This window comes from Gobio gobio (genome assembly GCF_949357685.1).
Source record: "Gobio gobio genome assembly, chromosome: 25".
Lineage (NCBI taxonomy): Eukaryota > Metazoa > Chordata > Actinopteri > Cypriniformes > Gobionidae > Gobio > Gobio gobio.
Genome location: NC_137121.1, coordinates 19,202,187 through 19,218,411, shown reverse-complemented (window position 1 = coordinate 19,218,411; position 16,225 = coordinate 19,202,187). Strand labels below are relative to the sequence as shown.

Below are 16,225 nucleotides of genomic sequence, written 5' to 3'. Positions count from 1 at the left end.
ACAGTTACCTGACAAATATTTTTAAAGTAAACCTGACTCTCCATTTTCTTCCACCCCAGATAGGGGATTTCATCTTTATTTTTTATTTCCTTTTAATTCCTATTATAACTGTAAAACTATATATATTTTTATTTTTTTTCCGCTTATGACTATTTTAACTTAATTTCTGTGTAAAGCACTTTGAATTGCCACTGTGTATGAAATGTGCTATACAAATAAACTTGCCTTGCCTTGCCTATTAGTGTCACTGTCACTTGATGGTGGATGTGGTGAAGAAACTGTATAGAGAGGCGTTACACTTTCTTCGTAAGTTGAATACGGAAGACGGCAGAAGCTAGATATTTTACTTTATAAAGTTTTAAATATGGATATTTTCTTACATAAACCCATTGATTCGCTTCAGAAGGACTTTATTAACCCCCCGGAGCCGTATGGATTACTTTTATAATAGATGGATGCACTTTCTGGGCTTCAAATTTTGGCCTGCCGTTCACTGCCATTATAATGCTTGATTAGCCAGGATATTTTTTTAAATAACTCCGATTGTATTCATCTGAAAGAAGAATGTCATATACACCCCTCATGGGGTAATTTTCATTTTTGGGTGAACTATCCCCTTAAGTGAGCTTACCATATAAAATGTTGTATATTGATCCAGTACCTTACCTCACAGAAATGGACACCCCTCCAGGAATTTCCATTGCAATCCAGCCCAGGTGACCAGCACATGAGTCCCAGAACTCCAGGAACCACGATCAGCACAACACCAGACGGACTGGACTTGGCAGGCACTGACGTCTGTATTGCAGAATTATATTGAACACAGATATATTATCCAACATAAATTTTGCTTTAAATCCTCAACTGTGAAATATGCACATTTAAAAGTGGCACATCCACTTTATTATCCAGGAATTACAGGGGCAATATAAAGCGATTTGGACTGTCTCCATTAGAGGGCAGTAGGGGAATACATAATTCTTACAGACATTGTTTAATCATGGATACCTCCACTGCTGTTCATTACTGATGATTATTACCATTATTGCTAATTAATGTGGCAGGGTAGGGGCCATTTTAATTACTTTAATTAGATGAAAATATAAGCAAATTTAATTACTTAAACTATCCTCATAGAGATGTGAGAGTGAATTTAAACTGTAGACTGGTGGAACTGAAACGGAACTGGCGTGAAACCTGCAATATATCACGCAAATATGACTCATAATATACCAGCCTAGTCACATACTCACCCTGAAATGAAATGTTCTGGAATAATCTTTCATTCCAGCCACCTGCATCATGGAAAGGGTACTGCGGACGGCATGAGGGGACAGCACTTGGTCACCTGACAGGGGGCACAGTCCTCCGTTAGCTAGGGTTGCGGCCAACGCCGCGCCGGACTCGCAGGTGACTTCTGTCGATAAACACTAAGATATGTGCAAAATTAAAATGTAAACATGTAGTCTTCCTTTTCAAGAATATAATATGTCAATCTCAATACCTGTAACAGTAAATCCAGTGTAGAATTGATCCCCACACCTTCTGGAAAGCACTGGAATGGTTTAGTTATTAATAACAGATGAGTTTAAAAGACGCTTTGTGATGTAGAAACAAAATTGATCGTATGAGGAATTATCCTGGACTTACTTTCTTCTCTTGTAAGTAAAATGAAAGTGCGTGGAGACTGATGATGTCTTTTCGCAGGTTTTGATAACTGCAATGGCAATGCCGACAGTTGAATGTAACACCATCAAATAAACACAAAATAGCACAGGGGGAAAAATCAATTTCTCATAGAAATACCTGGCGCAGTTTAGGTTTGCATGCTCTTTGTTGCACAGTCTTCTGATGATATTCAAAACCTGCGTGAGAATGTTTTGCTTTAAGATTGCATTATGCCCTATTTTAATCAAATGTAGCTGGTTGATGTAAAAGTTAAGCTTACAGACTCATACTTTTCTTCTTCATCAGTGACTGGGCTGGTTGCCAGCTGTTTTAGGACAAAAGCAAGTCAATAAAAGCATATTTTTGTACTTTTATAAACAAGCAACGCTGTTACCTGTAATAAAGAAGTGCAGATAATGGCTCCTGTCTCAACCAGCGGACTATGAGGCACACCTGCAAGCAAGTTTTCCGTAGTGAAGCCTAGAAATCTTTGAACTGAACATCAAACTGTTCTCGAATCCAGAACTGGACATAAATCAAGGAATGAACTGAGTGAGCTTACCTTGCTTGGTCAGGGTAAATGGAGACTCATATTTGGAATATTCCTCCATTCCTACAAATCTGTGCACGTAGTCGGATCCTTGCTGGTCCACCGCGAGGCCGTATATGAGAGGCCAGGATATCTCTCCCAGAATGCAAGGTTCAGCCCAGTCTCCTAAGGATAGTCTAAAACAACAGCATCTCATTTACACTTCAACAAGCAAACTGAACTCATAATTTGTAAATAACATTACATTTGAGTATTAAAAAAAGATTTATAGTTATAATTGTATATATTTGTTTATATAATATATATTTATATAACAATATAATATAATGAACTAAAGCTGAACCTATAGTAAAAATTTAAATTAGTTAAAATTACAAATTATATTGTTATAATATATATATATATATATATATATATATATATATATATATATATATATATATATATATATATACACACACACACACACACACACACACACACAGTTGGATGCATTTATTTGATCAAAAATACAGTAATATTGTGAAATATTATTACACATTTAAATAACTGTTCTCTTGTTTGAATATAATTTAAAATGCAATTTATTCCTGTGATGCAAAGCTGAATTTTCAGCATCATTAATCCAGTGTTCAATGTCACATGATCCTTCAGAAATCATTCTAATATCCTCATTTTGGTGCTCAAGAAACTTTTCTTATTATTATCAATGTTGAAAACAGTTGTTCTGCTTAATATTTAGTGGAAACTGTGATATTTCTGGGGGAATATATATGTGGGTGTTCTTTGGTTTAGTTTCTTTGTGTTTTGGTTCTGTTTTCTCTGTTCTGGTTTGCCTGTGTTCTAGGGATGCCACAATTCTCAATATAAGAACCGTTCGGTACGGCATTCACGGTTCAATACGCGCTTGTGAATGGCGTTTTTTTCGGTTTTGCATTTCATTAATTATTTTTCTACAAATTCTATCATTTGCCTCCATCCCAATATACTGAACAACGCGACATACATTCACATCACATGTTAGTGGTAGAGTTATACTCACGGAGCACTATAGTTATTCACAATCAAGAAAGTTCATTATTTGCATACGTTTTAAAGCCTTGCCGGTTTCATTCGCGTGTGCGGTTTTAACATGCTTTTCTCGGAGCGCGCGCACTAAACGCCTGTCAAACACGTGATTACAGGACTAAATAGTCGTCTTACTGCGCTAATACTGTCAAAAACACACAAGGTTAACATAAATACAGTCGGTTATGTCTAAAGTGAAAGTAAAATCGCGTGTGTCTGTATATTAGATGCACGCAGGTCTTAAATTGACAACAGCGCAGTAGTGAACACACAGTCCTTAAAGGGACAGTTCACCTCTTAAATTATGTCATTATTTACTCTAATATTGTTTCAAACCTGTATTCATTTCTGAATGTATTTTTACATTCATTCATTCAATTTCATACTTTAATGCTGCTGTACTGCTCTGAGCTGCCAGTGTAAATCTTTATATATATTTTTTATTTTATATTATACAATACACTAGGAATACAAGTTTTTTTTTTTAAAGTAAAGTTTTAAGTTTAAGGTAGGTTTTTCCAATTATTTTAAGTAAAATAAAGAAAGAGTATTGCAATAAAAAAAAAATATTTTTTCTCCTTAACCTCTTGCTGTTCCTGTCGCCTAAGAATAGAATAACAAAACATTTATGTGACAAGCCATCAGAACCGAACCGAAAACCGTGGTTAAAAACCGAGGTATGTATTGAACCGTGGACTAACTGTATTGTTGCATCCCTACCCTAGTTAGTTTCCTTGGAAGTTAAGTTGTTCTACACACCTGTTTCTGTTCATTTGATTACTCTCCCTTCTATTTAAGCCCTGTGCTTAGTTTCCTTAGTTCCTTTGTCTGGTATCGTCAATGTTAATGCGGTTGTGTTCATGTTAAGCCTGGTTATTTCCTGAGCTTCTTCCCTGCATTCTCCTACCTATTCCTAGTGGAATTTACAATTAAAGACTCCTTTTTTTTATCCTTTGTGATTGTGTGCTTACTACAGCCTACACAGTGGCAATATATATTCAAATCAGTTGAATTGGACTTCTGCGTGATACCTCTGCCCATCCACAGTACAAACTGAAATGCCCCATTTTGTGCTGCTCTCTTTTACGTCTTCTTTCTCCTGTTCATAAATACACAGGATATGAGTCACGTTGTGATATTTTTCATGAAACAATCAATTAGAAAATAACCTGTGCTACTTTAAGGCGTTTTTGCACACCAGACTCTTATATAAGAACAACAACAACAACAGCAGAAACGGATTTGACGTACCTTCAGAGAGGACAGTTGTTTGCCTTTAATAAACAGCTTTTGTGTTTCCTCTGTGAAAGTAGAGAAATCTGGAATGACAAATCTTCCCTGCAATGCCTTCAGGATGAAAGACACAAAGCCTGTCACGCACCTACAAGATGTTCAAAAAATGAAGCATATTAGCAGCACAAAAGATCAGGGGCGTTTAGAATGTTGTATGGCATGATTTTGACTATTGGTATAAAGATCCTGTCTGGCCTGTGAAAAGTGCTCCTGTCAACGGTTCCATCGGCTTCCTGTAGCTTCCGCATCAGGCTGTAGCAGTCTTTAATCCGCGGGTCTGTTCGGATGATTCCTGAGCTCCACAGGGCCTGCCAAAGTACAGACAGATATGACATCCTGCACTATTGCATATTAGCCAATATTAATGATGCTTCTCAAGTACCTCAAAAAACTGATTGCAGTTTACTCTTCCCCCAGAGGCGAAACTATCAAAGAGCACATCAGCAGCCCTTTTGGAAAACAATGTGTTGTGTAGTCAATATACATATGGCTAGTAGCTGGTGAAGCATGACGAGCAAATGCTGCCTTACGCATTTGAAACTCACACTTTTTTCTTGAAATGACCTTGATGGGTCTCTGGTCGGCCTAAGTGTTGCCACGCTTGGCTAGCTTGAAGTATGTCCTGCTGTGGTACTGCCCGTTTTGTGCCTCCGTTGCTTATAAAAGATGGCATGCCTAGGGAAAAGAATGGGAATTTCATTAGAGTGGAAAATTAATCCTTAAGGAAAAAGACAGTGTTTGCTAGACAACTGTGGCAAGCAGTACGAGGCAGAGGGCCGTGAGAGAACACCAACTAAATATTATATATATATATATATATATATATATATATATATATATATATATATATATATATATATATATATATATATATATATATATATATATATATATATATATATATATATATATATATATATATATATATATATATATATATATATATATATATATATATATATATATATATATATATATACACAGGTGCTGGTCATATAATTAGAATCATCAAAAAGTTGATTTATTTCACTAATTTCGATTTCACTATTTCACTAATTTCGAACTTGTATATTGTATTCATTCATTACACACAGACTGATATATTTCAAATGTTTATTTCTTTTCATTTTGATGATTATAACTGACAACTAAGGAAAATCCCAAAATCAGTATCTCAGAAAATTCAATCTTTTACAACATTAAAAAAAGATATTTACATGATTAAGAATAAATTAAAAGCAGCAATTAAATGTTTAAATATATGTAAGGCAGATGAGATCAATCACAAATTATTATGCAAATAGATCTATAAAAGAAGACCAATCACAATTCAGTATGCAAATATAACAAAGGCACCATTGTTTTAGAATGCCACAAATTATTCAATTGTCAATTAAAAGTCATTGAGAGATTTTCAAACTTTAACCTTCAATTCAGGGGCGCCGCTAGCAATTTTGGGCCCTATGAAAAAATTTGATGTTGGGCCCTCTACCACACCAACCTAGCTATCCAAGATCATCTCAGGGGGCCCCAAAAGTGTGTGGGCCCTTAGAATCGTCCTAACTTTCCCCCCATTAGCTGCGCCCCTGCTTCAATTGTTAAAAAAAAAGACAAGTAACTTAAAAAAACTGATGCTGACGTTTAATTGGCGGGCCCAATTAATTGCAGACATTTAGTATAGGCTAGAAGTGTAGAACAAACAATAACCAGAATGTTTGAAGAATATTAATACACTGCTGCTTCATGAGAGCTAATAATTACAACAAAAGGAAGCAAGTGTACAAAGGTACATAAAAGCAAAAGAGAATTAACAGGAGGCAGAAATGTGTGCCACTGGAGATAACAGCACATATTGTTTTATTTTGCTCTTTCACCTGTAGAGCCTGGAGAGACGTAATTGACTGGCCTCTGGGATGGAAAGGTATTTCTTGGCACAGGTTGTGGAATGTTCCCAGCAGATTTTGTTTCCTAGTAACATAACAAAAACACGCAGTGAGAGCTTGGCTGCATGGGAGAAAATTATCTATATATAGACTATTAAATATTAATTATATATAGCATCAAACAAACAGTCTGAATTTGTGTGCCTTATTTTTTCTTGAGCGATAACTAGCTTAATGTAATGATGTAATGACGAATTAGCTTATCTAAGTGTTTTACACTTTTTGAAGCCTGATGAAATACATGCAACATAATGCTGGTGCCAGACATGTCTTTGAAGTCTAACTAATTGCAGGTGTTTAAGACTGCGGGGAAACATATTGAGATATATTGCTCTCTCATGTCAGCATGCTAACTAACAAATGTTAGCCTCAAGCGGTAACAACGTCTACGGGGCTGGGATTTTATTAAAGGTGAGGTACATGCTAACTTTTTGCCTTTGTACAGACATGCTATGCTAAACAGCAGAGACCATGTGGTTAACAGCTTCCATTTACTAGAATGGAAGTAAATGAGGCCAGTTTTTAAACATTAAAATACTCACTGTTTCAATATCACAGCCACACGATGTAAACATACCCTTGTGAAAAAGAAGTGCACTTCATTGTATTGAATGTGCACTTGTAGTGTAGGCAATTTAAGTGAACTTAAAAAGAGTCCACTTAAAGTGAACTTAAAAAGAGAATTTTGTATAATGTAAAATTAAAAGTTTTACTTTAAAGTCAATTATATTTAATAACCTTTTGTTGTGCTTTTTTTGTTGTGCTGATTAACATAAAGCACAAAATACTTGATTATAATTTTAACTGTAGTGAACTGTAGTGAGCTTTTTCATTCGGATTGGACTTTTAAACCGATTACAGTGCTCCATGTAAACGCACCTATTGAGTCGATTCGTTCAAACAGCTGATTAATTCAAGAATTAGGCGGTCGTTTGTGAATAGGTCATTGAATCTTTGATTCAAACAATTCATTCAAAACGCTGAATCATTCAGTAACGCTGTTGCTGTGAGATGCGTTATGGTTCTGCTGTGATCTTGGTTTGGAACTATTTTCGCTGCTGAAAAAGAACAAAAACAGTCCATATATTGCATCTGAAATGTAAGTGACTTAATGTTAATTAATTGTTTATAGAACTGGCGTATGAAATCAGTGTCATTTTCAGTCATGATGGTATTCAGGAAAACAACACTCTTGTTTGTATGATGTTGCTTAACTGTATCATATGTTATAAATATAAAAACTCCACAATTTTAACCGTGTATGTTAACTGAGTTTCTTTGTATGAGCGGCGCTCATTTGTTTTCGATTTTCTCTTCGAGAGGCTGCATGAGCCTCAACAGCACAGCCTTGTTAAAGTCAGTTAGTTTTATTATTGACCACTATCGATCTCCACATACACTAACTGAATGCAGAATCATTATTGCACTTAAGTGATTCCCCAGTTATTTTTTGTTTTGACATTTTAATCAGGATACTTGTCCGTCGGGCAAGTAAAATCCTTTTTCGCTTGTCCCTTCAAAAAATCCACTTGTCCCGGACAAGCGTTAATGTCGAGCCCTGGAGTAGCATCATAACATAACTTTCAACATACTCAAATGTATCTAATATGATAAAACAGCGCTGCGTTACCCAACATACGCATAACTGGAAGAAGCGGAAGCATCTGTGGCATAATAAAGCTCCACTGCTCTTGAGCTGCTTGTCTCTCATTAGCAATCGCTCAAGTGGCCTCGTTCCGTTACAACGGCATCCAGCCCCACCCTGCTTCATACTACAGTAACGTTAATAAATATATAATACATTAGCTCAACCATGAATTAGATTTCTGTCTGAGTCCCGTCGGATTCTTGTCTTGTTAGAGGTGAAGACAACAACTCCCATGATTCCGCGAAATCAAGGCGTCGTCAAGCTACGCCTTTGTTTTGAATAAGCGACCTCTATCGGCGGAAATTACATACTGTGCCTTTAATTTTAGCGTTTTTATAATATTATGAGCAGCTTTACATTTCTGCTTTTAAATCCCCCAAATTAGCCCCATTCACTTTACATTGTAAGAACCTCACCACTTTTTTTTAAAGATGAAGGGGAAAAAGAGAGTGAAATATTTTTTTTGAAATAATCAACATTATGACATTTAAGCTCAGCTTTGAATCTGGAATATTCCTTTATATCAAAACATCTCTTTTGCAAATGTCATCTAAATGAGTCTCATTTTAGAAAGCAGTAAAGCAGCACATTAGCACAGGTGTATTAAAATGTCCCTGACCTCAGTCTTTTTTAATAATGCTGGTCATAATTTCCGCCTCGAGGTTTGTTTTATAGTTTATGTGTGGGTGTGGTTATAAGAGCAATACAGAACTCGGCACGTACCTTAGGCGCTGTAAACTTCACAGGGTCTGCGTTCCTGTTTGTGAGGGCATCTGTCATCTCTCCATTCTCTGAATGAGTGGGGGGTAAAAGAATAAGAACCCAGGATGAGAAAAATCCTCCTTTGCTGAATCTTGAGAGAGGTTTAAAGATTAAGATTAGTGCTTATTTGTGAGTGCGAGATTTAAAAAGGATTTTCAAAGTTGAAAACCACTAAGCATTGCCTCAGCAAAGAATGTATATGAGGCTATTTTAGAATCTAGGACACCAAGTTTCTTGTGAGTTTAAGACATTGTTTGTGTTGTGTTGTCCTCTCGGTCCAAAACCTCAGCAAATCCCACACAATAACTCTCTTTGAAAGCTAAAACATATGAAACCATGGTGCTGTGGATAGGGGACAGATGTAATCTCTCTATTTTTACTCTCAATCTTTCATCCAAAAGAACAATAAATCTTAAAGGTATAGTTCACCCAAAAATGAAAATAGTGTACTTTGTTCCAAACCTGTATGACTTTCTTTCTTGTGCATGACACATAAAAAAAGATACTTTGACGATTTTTTTTCATCTATAAAATAAAAGTCAATGGGATACAGTGTTGTTTTAGATCCCATTCTCTTCATTGTATAGACAAAAAGTCTATACTTAAAGTCTATATATTGTTCAAAGTATCTTTTTTAGTGTTCCACAACAGTGATTTTCATTTTTTGGGGGTGAACTATGCCTTTAATAATCACAAACATACAGGATGCATGGCTAAAACAATTTTAATAAATTATGTAAAAGATTTTTTGCAACTACTGCATTTTGTGGGCTCTTACAGCCATCCTCACCTCAGGGAGTTGATTTTGTGCCCGGCTAGGGTGGTGCACGCAAGACGAAGTTATGCAGACTGTGCTTCCACCCCTTAAGGGTGAAACTAGAAAGTAACTTAATTGTGTTTCCTTTAAAGGAAACCCACATACGAGAAATATGGTTTACAAAACAATGTGAATGTGCTTTACTCCTTGCCACAAGCCTTTGCTACATGATTTTCTGTTGGAAACTATATGTATTATAAAAAAATGCTATAGAAATTGATCAAACAAAAAAATCAACTGTTTGCAAAATGGCTGTTTGAATTGCTTGCGTGATTTAAAGGGATAGTTCACCCCAAAATGAAAATTACCCCATGATTTACTCTCCCTCAAGTCATGCTAGGTGTATTTGACATTCTTCTTTCAGACGAATACAATCTGAGATATATAAAAAAATGTCCTGGTTCTTCCAAGCTTTAAATGAAAGTGAATGGGGGACGAGATTTTGAAGGCCAAAAAAGTGCATCCATCCATCATAAAAGTACTGCACATGGCTCGGGGGGTTAATAAAGGCCTTCTGGAATAAAGCGATGCAGTTGTGTGAGAAAGATATCCACATTTAAAACTTTATAAACTAAAATAACTAGCTTCCGACAGACGAAAAAAGTAACCCCTGACCTGACACATATTGACGAATTGGAAGCGCTGAGGATAGAATTAGAAGTCTAAAACGGATTTCGATATTCGAGAGAAGAGGAGCTTGAGTTTGTTGCCCAGCCCTCTTTGTTTGAACCGCGAGAGGCGCCAAAACTTACACTACTCATCGCGTCACGAGTTACTCTTTTGGAGTAAGTCGACTTGCATAGGCCGTCTGCCGGAAGCTAGTTATTTTTGTTTATAAAGTTTAAAATATGGATATTTTTTCTCACACAAACGCATCGCTTCGCTTCAGAAGGCCTTTATTAACCCCCCCCAAAGTCATATGGATATCTTTTATGATGGATGGATGCACTTTTTGGGCTTCAAAATCTCATCCTCCATTCACTGCCATTATAAAGCTTGGAAGAGCCAGGACATTATTTAATATAACTCCGATTGTATTCGTCTGAAAGAAGAATGTCATATACACCTAGGATGGCTTGAGGATGAGTAAATCATGGGGTAATTTTCATTTTTGGGTGAACTATCCCTTTTTAGTAAAGAACAAGCTCATTTTCAGTGCACATATAAAATCAATTCATTCATAACAAGTTATTAGCTTTCAGAGGACAATTGAGTGATTAAAAGAAAAATCAAAAAAAGCAGCTTGACCAAAAATGTATGCACCTCTTGATGGAAATAACATCACAACATTTTTTTCCCTCAAGAGGTGCGTAAATGTTTGGTCAAGATCTTGTATTGACAATGCAAGAGTCAAGCACTCAGACTGTAAAGTCTCCTCCAGCACATCCCAAAGACTTTCAATGAATTTAAGGTCTGGACTCAGAGGCGCCAATATATGTGTGAAAATTATTCTTCATGCTCCCTGACAACCATTCTTTCACAGTTTGAGCCTGATAAATCTTGACATTGTCATTCTGGAATATGGCCATGATGTGTCTTCAAACATGTTTGTTTAAGAAATGAAAAGCTACAAACTCCATCAAATAGGATTAGAAGAAATGTTGCCAAACATATAACATAAAAACACTGCAATAATGATCCAATCATAGACTCTTAAGCATTTGCCTATTGAAATCCAAACAACAACTTTTTTTTTTTTTGGCTGGGCAGTGTATATATACTATAGCTGCCACATCACTTTCCCAAGAACACACCCACTGCCTTTGCACATTTTTTATGGCCCAGATGTTGACCACAAGCCTGGTTAAATGAGACCGTCTGCAGAACTGTCCCATTCATTTGGCCTAGTTTGAGCAGCTCTCACACAATGATCTTGGAGTTTTCCTGTATCGAGCTGATGTGAGATCAGTGTCGCAGAGTGGTAATATCAATGGCGATATTTTCCCAGAGCTGAAGTGACACTCACGCAGGGGTCACTGTTAGTGAATATCACCAAGTTCACAGCCTCACAAATTGCATCTAAATGATGTTTTTGTACCTCTTGTCTCATCCTCTTTATTTGGCTCCAGCAGTTTGTTGCCGTCCAGGCCTCCGTAGCGCTTTCTCCATTTACGTCTGAGAGACGGTGTTCTCTGAAAACTAGAAAAACGTTTTGTACTTACATGGGTTTCTAGAAAGCATATGTTTAATTTTGAGTATGGATTAACAAAAGTGTTTTCTTGACAGCTTGCCTTTGGGCAACTACATTCATATATAATTCCCACACAGGATTTTGTGAATATACACTGAAATGAGACCTTGGGATCAAAGCAAGCGTGTCTGTGTAAAGACAAGTCTAGTCACGAAGAGCAGCTCAGCTGTGAGAAACGTCTGACACAGTTATCAATTGTCAGCTCAACTCAAAGCTGTGCCCGAGAATATATTTTGTATTTTCTTTTACTTGAATTAGTTAAAGCACTCAGGGCTAAAGTGAGCGGAAAGACTCAACCTTTACGCATTTAAAACTGAATTTCCGTAAAAACAGTTAAAATAGTTCTTACCACAGATAGGGATTTTCCTCTGCTTCTTGGCTTAAGCTGTTCTCCATGTTGAAACTTCCCTTTATGCTTTGGTAAAGGCAATTAACTAGAGTTTAAGAAATCCAAATGGTGTGTTTGTCTAGCACCTGGAGACAAAGATGAGTATTTTTGGTAGCTGTGCACACAGTGAGACAAAGTGTTTGAGCCAGTCTCAATGTGAACAGCCAGTTTTCAGCTGGATGAAAATAGGAGGAACTTAACTGCATCTTGGAGGAGGGATCTCTATTCTGGAAAGGAATACTTTGTAAATAAAAAGAGAGCAAAATAGACAATAAACAAAAATACTACTACTAAACAACAACTATGATATTATTATTAATTATATAATTATATAATAGTTATTTATTTAATAATATTTGTATTATTATTACTACAGTTACAAATACTATAATCACTACTACTAGTAGCAGTTATTTATTTATTATTTTTATAATAATTATAATAATATATGTAAATATAATAATTTAATTGTATTATTATTACATCTAACAATACATCTAAAACCACAACTAATAATAATAATGTTTATTTATGTTTGTATAAGATATTTGTATAATGTTATAAAGTATATATAGCCTATATGTATTACTGGTATATGTAATTTATGCCAGCAGATTAAAAATGAAATCTGCTTAAACAATGCAGCAGCAAAAAAAAAAAAAAAAAAAAAAAACAACTTCTGAAGGATAAATAAACAATTTGAAGCCTCATTCAAACGCGGTCTCTGCTCTGCGCATTTAGCGCGCATATTTGACGCTCTAAACGTATTTGTATTTGTTGTCATGCGCGCGACCTAAACTGCTGTTATCACAAGAAACTCATGCTGGTCACTCAAGAAACTTGAATAATGCTCGTATCTTTTAGCTTATGCATTCCAAAATCCTCAGTTTTGTTCGAATATCTTCTTTTCCACTCATACACCCCTCAGCGTCGTGCAGTCGGGCGCTGTTGACGCGGAAACCCACACTTTACAGCTCCGTTTACTCGCAATACAACACGATGCCTAAAAAGGACAAGACGGTAGGGCTCATTACATATTACAATAGATTCTTCATGAATATGTATGCATATGAATGATACTCGGTTTAATAATAATAGCAGAAAGTCAAAATGTGATTACAAATGGCTCTTAGCCTTAATATGAGTCAAGTATTGACTTTAATTGTCTTTATGTAGTACAGTGATGTTCTGACTGTCAGTTAATGAGATTAATCTTGTAACAAGTTAAAACTGTATTCCCTTTTTAGAGCAAAAGCAACCCAAAACCCCAGGAGACACCTCCCGGCCCGGTTACTAAAGTTAAAGATGGGGCAATTGCAATAGCAATACATGCTAAACCCGGGGCCAAACAAAACGCAATCACCGGTTGAGTATCATACATATAACGTTACTAATAAAGAAATAGCGCTTATCTATGAGGAGTCCATGCACCACAACCGCTGTTTTTGTGCCAGATGTGTCCGATGAGGCGGTGGGTGTCGCCATTGCCGCACCTCCGACAGACGGAGAGGCCAACGCCGAGCTGCTGCGCTATTTATCCAAAGTCCTGGGGCTGAAGAAGAGTGAAGTATCATTAGATAAGGTCAGCACCCATGAACGCCGACTATAGTGTATTTCAATGTTTTCTGCCCACTATGCTGAATGATACATTATTATTTACTAATATGGTTTCAAATGCATCACAGGGCTCCAAATCCAGAGAAAAAGTAATCAAGGTGACTGCAGATGTCAGCCAGGAGGACATCCTGAAGAAACTGAGGACAGAGGCTAGTGGTTGATACTGAGATGGATTGTTTGCTTTAAACCACATGTTCCAGGATATCCTTAATTCAAGAAAAAAAATAACATTTTCTATGGAAGCTTGTTTCCACCACAGAATAAAATAAAAGCATTTAAAAGATAATTGCGACTTGTTATCTCACAATTCTGACTTTTTTTCCTCAAGGCATTGTTCGAAATCACCCCTTATACACTCATTCACTATTGTCTACATTACTGCACTAATATAGTCCACTTGAGGGAGTGAATGAAAACGAGTGAGGGAATTCAAACATTTGAGCGCTTGCAGTTTAATAATCATTTGTCACTTAGCAAACTGGCAGCTCCAGTAGCAATGAAAATATTTATTTTGAACTCTGTCATTGAAACTAGCATGTATAAACCTTAATTAAACAATTTAATAATCAATTAAAAGGGAATTCATACCTGTATGATATTACGCTGTAGCCACATTGGACCAGCGGTTTGGAAATTAGATGAATGAATGATTCAGCTGCAGGCAGCATCTTCTGGTCTAAAGCGGGAATTCATTCAGCATGACCGTCACAGTGCATTGTGGGTATTCTCTAGCTGTTGATCGTACATCGGTTGTACACTCGTTATTGCAGTGCATTGTGGGATTGAATGAGTGCACTCGATAATGTCCACTATGGTTTCGGACACCACTACAAATGGCTGTCGCCTCAAATAATGCTCTATTTACTTTTGCTGCACAAGTCCTGAAAATTCGCTCTCTCCATGTACTACTACTTTTTTCTCGCAATTCCGACTTTCTTTATGCAATTCCGAGTTTTTTTCCTCAGAATTGAGAGTTTACATCTTGCAATTCTGACTTTATAACATGCAATTGCAAGTTTATGTCATGATGTAAACTTGCAATTGTGGAAAAAAATCAGAATTGTGAGATATAAAGTCACAATTAACTTTTTTGTTTTTATTCAGTGGCAGAAACAAGCTTCCATACAGTTTGCATTTTAAAACTGTGCAATATTATATTAAGATTTTTGTTAAATAAAATGTAATGTTATTTTTGTGTATTTACCATTTTTTATTATTTTGTGTGTAATAAGGGTGTTACGCTGGGAATGTAGAATGCAGTGCAAACATGTTTGTAAGGCCGGGGAAATTATGATCTTATTTGTATTATAGTATTTACATTACAATAAGGCTCAACAATAAGAATTTTTTCACTTCTTCAAATTTTACTTGCCCTGCCAACATCACCAAATGTATCATTATACATTTTATAACATGTTTTGTGTCACAAAGTAGATTTTTTATTTAATATTCAAAAGACACAGTCCATAAGAAATTATTGGAGGTTTTGCACACTACAGTGGCATTAAAGCCGAAAGTATACTGCCCACAGTCGAACGCACAGCCTTGCAAAGTACACTTCTTTTGATTCGTACGAGTACACAGGCAATTGCCGCTTGCAGCCTCTCGCCCACAAGTTACAACCCATGTAAATACTGAACAAAAAAAAATGAAATGCGCACGTGCAACTTACGCGTACAAAGTACACGTGTTTACAAAAATCTGGTGGTGTGTGCAGGGCCGGCTCTAGCTGTTTGGTTGCCCTAGGCGAGATTAAGTTTTGCGCCCCCCCCCCCCCCCCCCTTAATTGTTAAGCCCACCGGCAACTATAGTTGCCAGTGTATAGTTGTCATTTTGTCATTTTCCTTCTGTAAGTATTTTTCTAGATATTATCCATGTTTTATATCTTAATGACACACAAGCAGACAACCAAATAAAGGATTTCAAGAAAAGAAAAAAAGTATTAACTTCCAGGGAGCACAACGAAGGCAAACCCTCCCAAAGAAAGGATATTTTCATGTTACTAATAAGTATTTTTTGTTGACATGTATATATCAACATAATCATGAAGGTCTCTAGAATCATCCAAACAAAACAAATCTTACAAAAGATCTATAGTTTTTAGTATACTTAGTCAAACATAATACATTTGATTATGAATAAAGATTGATCTGTTGAAAGCAGTTATTTTGAGTTGGATGCTAAATGTTCTCCTCTTATACATATTTGACATTGAAGGGGTGCATACAACATATTTGCCCACCGGCAACTTTAGTTGCCACAGATTCAAATACGATTTTC

At 36.2% G+C, this 16,225-nt stretch overlaps 2 protein-coding genes across 4 annotated transcripts in view; one reads left to right on the top strand and one right to left on the bottom strand.

The window, feature by feature from the left end:
* The window catches only part of glsl (glutaminase like), a 19,064-nt gene extending 5,207 nt beyond the window's left edge, over positions 1–13,857 (bottom strand). Inside the window, exons 1-19 of one of the 3 annotated variants that reach the window (XM_079809644.1) lie at positions 13,186–13,857; positions 12,530–12,572; positions 12,290–12,414; positions 11,788–11,888; positions 8,894–8,961; positions 6,454–6,547; positions 5,125–5,254; positions 4,962–5,028; positions 4,775–4,887; positions 4,538–4,667; positions 4,318–4,385; positions 2,231–2,394; positions 2,063–2,121; positions 1,949–1,993; positions 1,807–1,865; positions 1,651–1,717; positions 1,505–1,555; positions 1,254–1,430; positions 667–798 (exon numbers count right to left, since the gene is read on the bottom strand). In XM_079809644.1, the coding sequence (XP_079665770.1) occupies positions 667–798; positions 1,254–1,430; positions 1,505–1,555; positions 1,651–1,717; positions 1,807–1,865; positions 1,949–1,993; positions 2,063–2,121; positions 2,231–2,394; positions 4,318–4,385; positions 4,538–4,667; positions 4,775–4,887; positions 4,962–5,028; positions 5,125–5,254; positions 6,454–6,547; positions 8,894–8,961; positions 11,788–11,888; positions 12,290–12,336 (1,572 nt within the window). In that variant the 5' untranslated portion in view covers positions 12,337–12,414; positions 12,530–12,572; positions 13,186–13,857. Of the gene's footprint in view, positions 1–666; positions 799–1,253; positions 1,431–1,504; positions 1,556–1,650; positions 1,718–1,806; positions 1,866–1,948; positions 1,994–2,062; positions 2,122–2,230; positions 2,395–4,317; positions 4,386–4,537; positions 4,668–4,774; positions 4,888–4,961; positions 5,029–5,124; positions 5,255–6,453; positions 6,548–8,893; positions 8,962–11,787; positions 11,889–12,289; positions 12,483–12,529; positions 12,573–13,185 lie in introns of those variants that run through there. The other 2 variants (XM_079809646.1, XM_079809645.1) reach the window with 2 other exon arrangements.
* Positions 13,089–16,225, top strand: cUnh15orf40 (chromosome Un C15orf40 homolog). Its single transcript, XM_079809654.1, has 4 exons — positions 13,089–13,348; positions 13,576–13,693; positions 13,783–13,910; positions 14,014–16,225. Exons 1-4 carry the CDS (start codon positions 13,196–13,198, stop codon positions 14,104–14,106), a joined length of 492 nt encoding a protein of 163 aa, XP_079665780.1. The 5' UTR covers positions 13,089–13,195; the 3' UTR covers positions 14,107–16,225.